Raw genomic sequence first — 13,167 nt, 5'->3', positions numbered from 1 at the left:
CAAATGTCTCTTGATTTATGGTCACGATGGCCCTTTCTCTATTCTTCATAAAACTTGGTCCCCCATTCCTATCCCACCTTCTGGACTTTACTCCTTATACCATTGTCACATGGCCAGCTTTTATTAGCTGTATGTTTTCAATAAATGGCACAAGAACTTGTGCTCAAGCAGCAGTCTTGCCTTGCAAACCTGCTCCACAACTATTGTGTTCCCTGCAAAGTGGCAACAAGGTTCCTGTCACAACAGTTGTGTCACTGCCTCAATCTACAAAAAGCCCCATGAAGGAAGGAACTGTGGTTTTATCATTGATTCTTTATTGCCTTATGCAGTACCTTGCTCAATAAAAGCCCCTAGTAACTGGTGCCCTTATTCTTTAGCTAAATAGTCCACTCTAGAGAAATATTAATGGGAACACGCTAATGCTCACTTTTCTCAAATCAGATGGCATATATGCATAGAGTCAATATGAGGGACACACAGCTTCCTGTCAGTTGGCACTTTTAATTGCATTTCACTCCTCCTTCCTTCTGTTTTCAACTTCTTTCTTCTTGAAGTACATCTTTTAGTAATTCCTTCAGCAGAAGTCTAAGAGTGATCAACTTTGTCTTTACAAAGCCTTTTTTTCACTCTTAGTGTTCACTATCACTTTACATGAATACAGAATTCCAGGATGGTGGTTGTTTCTCCCTTTCAACACTTTGGAGATATTACTCAATCATCTACTACAAACAAAATGCCTGCCAATCTAGCTATTAGCTTCCTTGGGTTGTTTTTGTCTTGTTTCTAGTATTTCCCATAATGACACTAGGTATGAATTTATTTTTATTTATCCAATTTGTGATTCACTGATTCTTAAGCCTAAGAACTCAGGTCTTACATTGATTATGGAAAAATCACAGCCATTCTACCTCCTGACAGTGTCTCTCCCAGTCACACTATTTCTTCTTTCTGGAAGCTCACAGAAGGTAACATGGACCTTCAGGAAACTAAAGTTCATGAATCTTAATGACACCTGTTTTCCATCTCTTAATCTATATCCCAAGCAATTCCCTCAGATCTCCTTAAAGATCAGTGGTTCTCTCTTCTATTAAATCTACTCAGGTATTTGACTTCTCCATTGTGGTTACTTTTATTTAATGACTATAACTTCATTTCTAGAGGTTGTATTTAGCTCTTTTTCTAATCTATGATGTTCTTTCATTACAGTCTTATCCATTTTATTTCTTTTTTTTAAGAATTTTTTTTTAATAGAGGCATGTTTTATTTATTTGTTTTTGTTTTATACATGCACTGGGTACAGTCAGAAGCACGGGAGGGTGAGAGAATTCACCAGAGCCAGAGCAGGGTGCAGAGCAGGCAGAAGGACCGAAGTACACTGGTGAGGGCAGCAGCGGGCGGCAGGAGAGGTCTGTGCGCCATGTGGGACCCTCCTCCAGCAGCCGGGGAGCAGCCGGGGATCGAACTGGCGCCGCAGAGACCGCAGGCAGCTCCGCAACCCAGCGCTCAACCGCTGCGCCACCGGGGAGGCCCATTATCCATTTTATTTCTAACAGTATTAAACAAGTAATATCTGTCCTATGTTTCAGGAGCACCAGCGGGAGTACTAATTCTACTGTTTACATCTGTTGACTTTGTAGTTATTCATTTCCTTGTATGGCTGGCAAATTTTTATTGCAAGTTCATCTTTAGAAGTTACTGTTTCTTCTGAGGTTCCACACTTACTTCTGAGGACTCCACTGGCTTCCATAGTTCTGGACCAGATTCCATGCATGTCAGTTTAAGAGTTATTTGTGCTAAGAAATGTTAACTTCTAATTCAACTTAGAATTAGAGTTCCATCTTCGACATTACCACTGTAGCTTAAGCTCCAACTCTCCCGCCTAAATGGATGCATGCTATGTACTTGGTAAGTATAAGAAATGTCAAATTTTAACCCACCCCCAACATGAGGTACACAGCCTGGGAGCTTACACATTTATTTTTTATTATCATTCCTTATTATGCACAACCCCCAAGAAAGCAAGACTGTTTGCACATCAGCAAGTGAACAAAGCTTTTCTGTCCTCTTTTCACAGATGGGCCAGCCCATGAAAGTTTTACACAGAAAGACTACAACTTCACATTCCTTCTATATGCAGAAAAGAGGAAAGTGTCTGCCCCTTTTAAGACCCTCAGGATCAAGTTTTTGGGACCTATAATTAGATATGAAATCACCATAAGCCTTGAGTACCTTACTATGCCCTGGTTTTGCATTCTCTTTTCACTGTTGGCACCTGGGATTTCCTAGTCTATCCGACTTAGAAATGCTTTTGCTTGTTTTTGTATTTTGCCCACTGTTTCTTTGTGTTTATAACAGGCCTGGGGATCAAGTCCTCTATATCAGCTTTTAGCAATGTTGCTAGAAGTCTCCAGCAGTCACAAAATATGAAACTGAGTAATATCACTTCAGACAATTATGATGATTACTTACCATTTTGCCAGATGACAACGCACATTTTTTTCAGCCTCAAGAAGAGTTTTCAAATTGGAAAGAAATAAGTATTCCCAAGGAATTTTAAGATCATTTTCTTAGCACACACTTCGAATGACTTCATAGTTCTCTTTCTTTGAGAATTTCAACAGAACAAGAACATACCTGTTGACTCCATTTTCTCACTACCCATTTATTCTATAATCAATTTCAATCTTGCCTTATATATTCCTACAACTCTAGTGAAATTATACTCTAAAAATATTAACATTCCCCACCTAATCAACAAATTCACTGGCCTTTTTCTTGGTCCTTATCTTATTCACCTGTCTACAGTAATATTGATCATTCTGCATTTTTTAACCCCAATATTACCCCAATTCAAATAGCCCTTTTATCATCACAACCAATCTCAATTCATTCCCATCACTTTATCTTATCCTCCTTTAATTTACCCAGTAAGTCACAGCCAGATTAATATTACTATACTCTAGTCACGTCAACCATTCACCCCTCCCCTCCCATGCTGGACTTAGGTGATTCATTAATGCCTAGTTCTGTGTGAAAAGAAAAGATAACTGAGGCACGGTTCCTGCCCACAAAGGTACAAATAACAACAGCACCTTAACTGAATACATGTTATATACTTGGTAAAATATTAAACGTCCTACTGCAATCATAGAAAGTGATCTTCACAATAGCTATATGAAGTAGGTGCAATTATTATACCTACTTCAGGGATGAAAAATAAAGATTAAAAAAAATTAAGCAGCCAATTCAAGGAAGCATAGATAGCAAGTAGCTGAGCCAGCTTTACATTGTGCCAAGCCCATCCTCTTGAGCAATATGCTATATTGTGTCCACAAATACTTACACCAAAAATCCAGAATTTTCCTCTAATTGCAAAAAAACCTATATCCAAGCACCTCCATATCAGCTCCACTTGGCTGCCTTAAAGGTACCTCATAGTAATACATTCAAAACTAAAATCATCCTTTACTGCCCAAACAAAGGTGGTCCAACCTCAGTGAATGACTGCCCCAACAAACTAGTTATGCAAACCAGAAACCTGCACATCATTCTCAACATATATTGACTCACCCCATGCACCCAGCCAATGAGCAAATCCAGTGTGTCCTTTGTATATTAACATCTCTCTCTATTCCACCTACCTTTCTTCATCTCCTAGCCCAAGCTACAACTCTCTTACCTCAACTGCTGTCACTGTTGAACTTTCATTCTGGTTTCTCCCCACTAGTTCTTAATTTTGTAAACAAAACTATAACTTTTTTCCCCTCCAGATGATACTTTTAAAATATAAATCTGATTATTTCACAAGTTTGGATTCGGGACTCTAAGCTTTAAGTCAATCTGTATTTCAGGATATGAAGCAATAAGATTATAAAAACTAGTAATAGTGGGTTTCAGTCACAAAGAGAAAGTCAACTTTTAGCGAGAGTCAAGAATGATGCCAACATAGGAATCATTCTGTGAGATGTGACAAAGAGGATTGTACCAGAGAGGTTTCAAACTTAGTCTTAGTTCTAGTTATTTCTGAGGCAGAGCTGAATCCTACACTTTTCAAGTTTCAAGGTATTCTTCTTATTATACGGTGATACCCTAGGATGCCTCCAATAGCATCCTTTTTTTCTTAAGTAGCTCAGACTGAATTTCTAGCTTGCAACCAAGAGTCTTTGGTAGGAAAAGAAAGGAAAAAAAAAAAAAACTCAGACAAGCCAAGAAGACCACTTAGAAAAGGAAGACATGCCTTCAAGTCAAAAAGAAAACAACACCTAAAGTAAAAATACCTTTGGCCAGATAATATATAAATATGCTCTATCTTTGTAAACTCCTGTATGTCCTTTTACAGGTGTTACATAAAATGCTATGAGGTCTAAGTCAGATTTTCTTTCATGTTCCACAAACCATTAGAGCTTATTATAGTTACATAAATGCTAAATTTTATAAGTTATATTATTTACAACAATGTAAATAAGAAAGTTGCATCCTTGGAAAGTCACTCCTCTGGGAACATGCCTTCATGTAAATAAAATTTTGTTTTGTAGCAACACTTTACTGCTGTTCTGTTTCCTGGTTGTAATTTGCATTGTTAGGTATTATAAAATCACTTTGCTCATAGTCAAGAACTTTATGAATTGCATAAGTATACTGAAAACTAGTGTGTCATGGAAGGAAAAAAATTAGACATGAAAACTACAAATTTTACACACACACACACACACACACACACACACACACAATTACTGTTGCCATCTGGTGGTTCATGTACTAAACCAAAACTGACACCATGAGATAGGTGTCATGACAGGTTGGTTCACAAAGTAAAAACTGCCTTTTGTATCACAGCTAATATTTAGTGAGAAGGTAAGACTGACCTTTACTTTAAAAACAGATCATATTTCATGAGAAAACCATAAAGACATGAATTAAATAAAATAAGGATCACATTAAAGGGAAGAACCCACAGACACTACAACTTCTAGAGATGATCATCCTTATGTAAGTATGACAGGTTACAGCTATGTAATATAACCCCTACTTACCCCAAGTCAGAAATATATTCCTAACTAGCCTGTCTGGGTTGCTAAAATTCTTATCACCAATTATTAATAAAGACAACTACAGGTACTCCACGAGTAGACATATCCCTCTCTGAGTCATAATAGACATTCTTCAATCACCTCATTTCCTTTTTTCCCAATAAAGAGAGTTCATCTTTGTAAAATCAAGGGCACATGTTTGAGAGCTTCCAACCCTTTCATGATAAGGAAAGGCATCTACAATTCTAGAGTTCAAGAAGGGGAGAAAAGGCAACAAAACATTGCACCGAACACTAATTTTGTCTATATAATAACACTGACCTATGAGTCTAGTCTATTTTCTAAAGTCCCCATCACCAAAGGTTGGCCTTATCAGTTGAAAAAAAATATGTAGTAAAGTCAAAAACACTGTAGAAGCTATAGTCTTAGCCCATGTTCAGCAAGGCAATTTCCAAAGATCAGTAATTAATAGATTTACTTAACTGACATATCTGTTGTCAAGAAATTGGATTATTTAATTGATAGCTGTTGTCGTCACTAAACAATGTCCATCAACAAGAATGCCAGCTAAGCCTGTTAAAGTGAAAAATAATCCCTGTGTTAATTTTAAGGGCCTTTTGATTTACTAAATTTCCTAATGAAAGCAATTAACCAACATAATATTAGGTTGAACACAGAAACATCAACTAACACCATCTACTGATCTCCTTAATTACTAGTGGTCACTGTCCAATAAATACAAACATATACATATTCATCACTATTTTATATCTTTTTAAATTTCTCACTGCATTAATTACCTCCAATAGATTTCAATTAGTCTTGCCCTTTCTTCTTCAAGTCATTTAAATAAATAAGCATCTCACATCTTAAGAAAATTTATTTCTCCAAACTTCAGGTTTACACTGATAAATTATGGCACTAATTCATTTTACAGAACCTAAAATCTTGAGCATGAACCATTTCAGGCTAGAGTAAATACATCATGTGTTAGATGGCAATGCCTCAGTAGAAATATTGCATCTTCATTGTCTTTGACATTGTAAATACACTGGCAAAAATAAAATGAAGAGTATTAGGTTCTAAGAGTTAAGACATATAGAGTCAGCGCATCCCCAAATAGGAAATACACTTAGTCATCTGAGGAAGAGCAGAAAGAATATGACAAATACACAAGATCAGAGAATCAGAGAAGTATGATTGTGAAGATCTAGTCTAACTCTCCTTTTAAAGTTGAGAAAACAGACTGAGGTTAACAGACTTCTTCATTTTGCAGTTAAATCCGGTTCTATTGACATTTACCCAATGCCTCTTCCATTCACCACATCCATGTTTCTAGGAAAGTTTGTTTTTTTTTTAAATATTCTCATTCCCACAATATCCACAGGAGTTCTCAGGGACAGGGAACTGAGGCCAGGCTGAGGCAATGAGTCCCTGACTTTCAGAGTTGCCTGTCATGAGGCCAGACCACCTAAATACTAGAATAGCAAGTATATAACTGAACAAGGGTTTCCTAACGCAGTGCTCCCATGCTATTTTTAATTTTTGTATTGGGATACAGTAAGAACAGTGTTAATATAGTAAGACTAATAATGTTTCTTCAGAACAGGTCTCAAGGATAGGATCAATTACTAGCAAGTAGGCATCTATCAAATTATGACAGACTTTTGCATTTCAGGAATTCATTGAAAAACTTAAGACTAATTTCTATGTGCTGCCACAAAAGGATGCCAAGAGCTGTCATACTTGCAGTCCCAGATGACAAAATATATTCTCCCTTGGATCATAGGTACAAATGCTTATGCCTTTCTTATTTAAAAAAATTTACAAGCTTAGGAGGAAATTTTGTTTTTTAAATGCCCTATAGAAATGTTGACATCAGATGAACTAGAATAAAAGAGACTATACAAATTGAATGCTCAGTTAAATTCTGTAGAAATGCATCATCACTTACTAGAAGTATTTAATCAGATAATAAAACTTACATCAACACCTTAACTATTTTTAAAAAATAATTCCACTTTAGTTCTTTATACTAAAACCTTTCAATTTTCATTTCCCATCCTCACTTTTATTCAGTCTTCATGGGTTTGGTCTTAAAGGGTCTGTTCTTAGAACTATATACTGCCTTTCTTACTTTTTACAGAAATTAAAGCCATGACATAGAGACAATCTCCAGTTTGTGTTTTCCTGCTCACTCTGCTCCATTCTCTAGATTTAGCCAACATTACCAGTCTTTGATCACAGGGCCACCTTGAAGAACTAAATTCATGCCTCACAACGAAAGATTCTTACGGTGGAAATAATATAAAAGCAACTGGTAGATAGAATTTAACTACATTATTTGATACCACTTAATTACTCATTTGTCAGAGTCCCACTGTTTTACCCAAATATTTGCAGGCATAGGAATCTTCCTAACTAAGTATAATTCCAATATGTAGCTAAATTTACATCTAGTTATATAAAACACATGCTAAAAAGCAAACTATGAAAGATCTGTACCTTACAAACCCCACCTATTTTTTTTCATTTAAAGGACTTAAATGCATGTACTTAAGTGCAAGCAAAAGAAATTTTCAAATGCTCCTCAAATAAATAGTAAGTGCACTCTTATTAGTCAATTCTGGGGTGCTCAAATCTGCCAACAGACTGCTACAACTCATTCTCAGTTGGCAGACAGTTACATTATAAAAAAGAATGGAAAGAAAAACATTAAATGGCAATGATTATTTTACTATGGGAAAGGAATGGGTACACAGAGGGGATTATATATATTCTTCTTCTCTATTTTCCAAATTGTCTAACGCAATTTTTGTTTTACAACTGTAACAGTGAATAAGGTAACCTGAAATATGAGGTGATGTAACCCAAAGGAATATTTAGAAAACAGTAATCGTCATCTTCTCTAGGTATGCGTTAGACTGCTCTCCCTTCCTATATAAAGGCAGGTTACACAGGAGATACTCCAGCCCAGTGTTATGGATGGAGACTGTGAATAAAGCAGCCTACTTTCCATCCTGGCTCTACCACTACTAGTCCCAGAACCTTACAAAATGAGTTAACATCTCAGTGCCCTAGGGTCCTCACAGGTAAAATGAAAACAAGATTCTACCTACCTCACAGGGGTTGTTCTGAAGAGTAAATGAGCCTACCTGTGAAGCACTTAGTACTTGGCACAGAAAAAAGAGCTCTATAAAGGTTAGCTACAGGTGGCTATACATAAGATTGCATAGAGAGTGATAATTGCTTATTATTGGCTTTACAAGACAGTTACCAACCAAGTGGCCAGTTGCCATCTGTTAAACATACAGTGGTCTAATAAAATTTAATCAGTATGTATCTGAGCACTTACTAAGTGTAGCACTCTATGAAGACTCTAGTGAAGCAGGTAGTCTGGAACTCAAGTTCCAGCTGAAACTCAAATTACAAAACTATTAGGGTATGAGGGTCTAAGGAGAAAACAAACACTTCTGGGTTAATGAAAAGCAATAAAACCAGAAGGAAAGCTAGGTCACTAGTGAACCCAATTAACAGCATTTTGTGATTTCTCCAGCAAACCAGTTGCAGAGAAGCATACTTAGTAGACCTTACCCAAGGCTGGGAACTGGCCAGAGTGAAAGGGTCATGGCAGGACTCTAAGCCACAGGAAATGAGGCTGAGGATGCTATAGAGTTGGGTGAGATGATGGGACTGGCCAACACAAGGACAAAAAACATAACCCAAAGAAACAAGAATCACCGGTGGAGTTTTTTTTTAACTGCACAAACTCATGCTCCAAGACCTTCTAGTCTGGAGGAGGAGCCCAGATAATTGCATTTTTTTTAAATTTCAGCGGTGATTAGACTGGCACAAAATAGCAACTAGATAATGCCAGTAGGACTAAATAGAATAAGTAACCCCAAAATGCTGATTAAGTCAGGAAGAAATTTCTAATTTTCAGATCATAAACATGAAGCATGTTTAAGTGAAAATAGGTTCAAAGTGTATAAAAGGTCACTAGAATGAAGAGGGAGTAGCCCACAGAACCACAAGAGAAAGTCAAAGGAAAATTGAGAAATTGAGTAGTGTGATCACATTTAATAGAGTGCAATGATTCTCAAACTTTTCTGAACATTGGAAGAACCACCTCGGGAGCTTTTAAATCTCTTGATGCCTGGGTCAAACCTCAAGTCAATTAAAACAAATTCTGGGAATGAGATTGAAACCTTGGTATTGTTTAAAACTCCCAAGTGATTCCAATGCACAACCAAGTTAAAGAAACAGGGCTAGAGAGGTTCCAGAATATCAACAAATGACTGGAATGACGAAAAGCAGGCATCTAAGTTGTTAGTGGTTCTCAAGCCCTGGTGTGTATCTCAGAATCCCCTGGAAAGTAAGTTGTGACTCACTCAAGAACAAAAGGAGCTGGCCATTCACCACATTCCCCAAGCAATTCTGATATGCGAAGTTTCAGAGCCATGGGTCTAAGTAACTGGAAATAAGTCAAAGAATAAACTATAACTATGAACAACCTCAAAGCAGTAACTGAGAAGATCATTCCTACCCCTCTCTGAGTGATAAATGCAGGCTTAACATAGGAGGCTCTGCTAAACATGATCAGAATCAATAAGTCTGTCAATGAGTTAGCAGAAAAGCTAAAGTACCAGACTCACAATATACTAATGACCGCACAATCCTTCACCTCAGAAAGTGTCATTCTAAAATACTCAGATCTGGCGTCTTGGTGGACAACATACAGAAAGTATGCAATGCCACATGCCTTTTAGAATTAAAGAGTTGGCTCTTCAGGAATCCAGGAAAGTCACAAAGTCACACACCAATAAGCAAAGTATATAACTCACATTCTCATTTCCATGTGGGAAGAAGAAACCCTAGGGTACATAAAGTCACACTAGGAACTTCCGGTGTTGCACAAAATGGTCAGTTAGGTAACCTGCTCCTAACTTAGGGTATATAACTATATAACTTTAATTAGTTAACATTGCACTGTTTTTCTCTCAAGATCTCATCACCAAGGCTAACCACACGAAACACCAGTAGAAGAAAACAAGGAGAAATGACCAATTGTTTCACCTAGCTACACAGTAATAATACGGTACTTGTGACCAGTTCCAACTTAGTGGTAAGTATTGCATTTAAAGTGTTACATTTTATCTGAAAAGATTCAAGATAATACATTCCCTTGCATATGACCAACTCATCATCCCATCAGAAATCTCTATAGCAGCACCAGAATTTTCATTTTCAAGATACATGAGCTTTTGTCAAATGGTGACATCTCCCCTGTAATATGAATTTTCAATATGATATAAAAAATGATGGATATATTACACATTTCACAGAGCACAGAGAACAGAAACCTGTCAATGAATTTAAAATTTGTGACAACCTATTTGAAATTTTACACTAAAAGATCTGTACTCTTTCATAAGCCATATAAATGTAAAGCAGGTACAAACATTTTTTCTGGGGACAAGGAATGAAACATTCATCTGTAACAAAGTTTGACTGTTGCCTTGGTACATTTCTTTCAATGTTTTCTCATTAACGTTTCAGTGATAAAAATGCAATGCTTCAGTATTCAAAGCGCAACTGATAAAAACTTGAAAATAATGTACTATACTTCAAAACAAAGCCACACATTTCCGTACCATTTGAGCTCGTGCACTAATCTTCACATGTTATATATAATGCACAGGTCTTACTGCAAAATGCAAGTCATTTAAAAAAAAAGGAAAACTTAATAAACACCATTTCTATTTTAAAGGTCACCTTAAATGATTTAGATGTCTTCGTTTGAACCTGGCTGCTCTGGCAAGCTACAGATACCATTTTACAAAATGACTTAATAAATGCTTTTCTACCAAAGTAAGTCATTAAGCAAGAACGAAGCAGGGAAAAAAAAAAAGTGAAATGAAAATTTTCCAAGTAATGGAGGAGTTAAATTCAACAGAAATAAGAGTTTTCAAGTACAGAGTGAAAAAAAAAAAAAAACCCATAAAAGCAAACATGAACGCCTTGGGGAGGGTAAGGGAGGACCACAATTTAGATAACACTAGCTAAACACTAACCAGAGCCTCAAGAGTTAGTAAATTATCCAATGACAGTTTTGTGCAGACCTTTAAAACACAGTTGCCTCTTAGTCATTACATGTCAATTACCTTCGCCCCACACAGTCCAAGTTTCGAGCGTCAGTGTCAGCGGCTTACCGTGATAGTAGTATTCCACCACACAGCTAGGGAGCACCAAAGCCAATTTTCTAAAGATGCCCCCAGCAAAACAGGCACACTCACCTTTTCTCTCAAGACTTCACCATAAGGACCTATCCAGACAGTTAATTCTGCCTTTTTGTTTTCTTTCCCCTTTATTCTTTTCAGACAAGCAAACTTCAGTGCAACGGGGCTGCTACTGGAACTGGCACAGGGTTCTGTCTGGGGTTTTCCTAAGAACCCAGATTTGGGGTGGACGCCGATGTCACATGCGATTCTATCTCCCCTCTCCAATGCTCACTTGGAAGGACCAGATCGGCGGCACCTCCTTGGAGATCTCCACGGCATCCCACGAGGGGCCAACAGCGAAGAGGACAAAGCCGAGTGGGAACGCTGTGGCCCCGAAAGTTTTGCTCTACCGACAGCCTGGCCCCCACTTGGGGGTCGGCCTGGGGCTCGGGGGTCGCGCCGGCGAGCAGGCGGCGGGCCCGGCGGGCGAGCGGCCGGCCGCGGGCGCGCGAGTCCACCGCCCACGCCGCTGCGCGCGAGGCGGGCGCTGTCCACCCGTCCCCAGCCGGCGCGTGCTCGGGAGCGCAGACGGGGCTCCCAACTTTCGAGGTTTGGCCCGTCCCGCTCGGCGAGCGCAAATAAGGGCCAACCTGCGCCGTTCTGGGGGGCCGGCCGGCCGCCCTCTCCGCGCGCGCCCGCCCGCCCGCCCGCCTCGGACCCCGCGCCCCCCGGCCCCGCGCCGCGGCCCCGCCCCAGCCCAACTCCAGCCCGGCGCCCGGCGCGGCCCGCGCCCCTACCTTGCGCCAGCGCCCGGAGCAAGTGCAGCTGGAGCGCCAGCAGCGCCCACCATCCGCGCCGGCGGCCCGCGCTCAACTTTGCCGTCGGCCGCCCGCCGCGCCTCCCCGCGGCCGCCTCGTCCTCACCCCGGGGCTCGGCGCCGGGCGGGGACCCCCGCGGCCGCCCCGGGCCCGCCGCGCCGCCTCCGGGCGCCGGCCGGGCGCCCCGGACCATACTGAGGGGCCGCCGCCCCCAGCCCTCCGGCGCCCCGGCCTCGGGCCCCGCGAGCCGGACGCGCGGGCGGTGGCCACCGGCCGAGGCGCCTCCCGGCGGAGCGGCCAGGAGCCGCGGGCCGGCGGCGGCCGGGGGCGCTGGGGGGCGCGGGCGGAGAAGTTGTCAGCGGGGGAAATCCACGGCAGGAGGCCCCCGGCGCCCCGGCGGCCGCCGCCCCCGCGGCAGGAGCGTCCCGGCCGCGGCGCGTCTCCCCGAGGGTCCGGCGGGCGCTGTGGAGACGCCGCCGCCGCCGCCCCCGCCCGGCGCTGAGGAGAAAGTGCGCCCGCCCGCGCGGCCGGCGCTCGCCCTCCGCCGCCGCCGCCGCCGCGCCCATTCACAGCCCGGCCACACGCGCCGCCCGCCCGCGCCCGCCGCCCGCCGCCGATTGGCCGAGGGGAGGCGGCTCGCAGGCCCGAGGCCCGCCCCCGCGCCCTCGCCTGTTTTCAAACTCTCCGCGCCCGCCCGCCTGGAATTTCACGCCGGGCCGGGGCTCGGCTCGGACGGCTTCCCGCGCCGGCTGCGCCCCCTAGGGACTCGAGGCCGGCACTGCAGCTCGGTGCCGTCTCGCTCCGCGCTCGGCGGGCGACTCCGAGCGGGGGCGCGCGGGGTCGGGGCAGCGCTGGGCGCCCGCGGCCGGCGCGCAGGTGGGCTGGCGCAGGTGCGGCGGAGGCGCCCGCGGGCGGGCCAGCCTGCAGTCCAGAGACGGGGCGCGCCCCGCCCAGAGCCCCCGACCCGCCCTGCGCGCAGCGCCGGGGGAGCCGCGGTGCTCCCACCCTCTGGCTCGCTGTTCGGTGGTTGCACGCCAAGTTACTGTGTTTGCAAAGGAACAGCACGCACAATCGGGTTTTTAATTTCTGGCAACAAAA

At 42.3% G+C, this 13,167-nt stretch overlaps 1 protein-coding gene across 1 annotated transcript in view; it reads right to left on the bottom strand.

The window, feature by feature from the left end:
* SDK1 (sidekick cell adhesion molecule 1) overlaps nucleotides 1-12,262 on the bottom strand; it is a gene marked incomplete at both ends in the record, with an annotated part of 728,549 nt that extends 716,287 nt beyond the window's left edge. Inside the window, one exon of the mRNA XM_084251360.1 lies at nucleotides 12,049-12,262. Coding sequence (XP_084107486.1) covers nucleotides 12,049-12,262 — 214 coding nt within the window. The remainder of the gene's footprint in view (nucleotides 1-12,048) is intronic.
* Nucleotides 12,263-13,167: the final 905 nt, after the last annotated feature.

This window comes from Talpa europaea (genome assembly GCF_964194135.1).
Source record: "Talpa europaea genome assembly, chromosome: 12".
Classification (NCBI taxonomy): Eukaryota; Metazoa; Chordata; class Mammalia; order Eulipotyphla; family Talpidae; genus Talpa; species Talpa europaea.
This window is presented reverse-complemented; position numbering and strand designations above follow the sequence as displayed.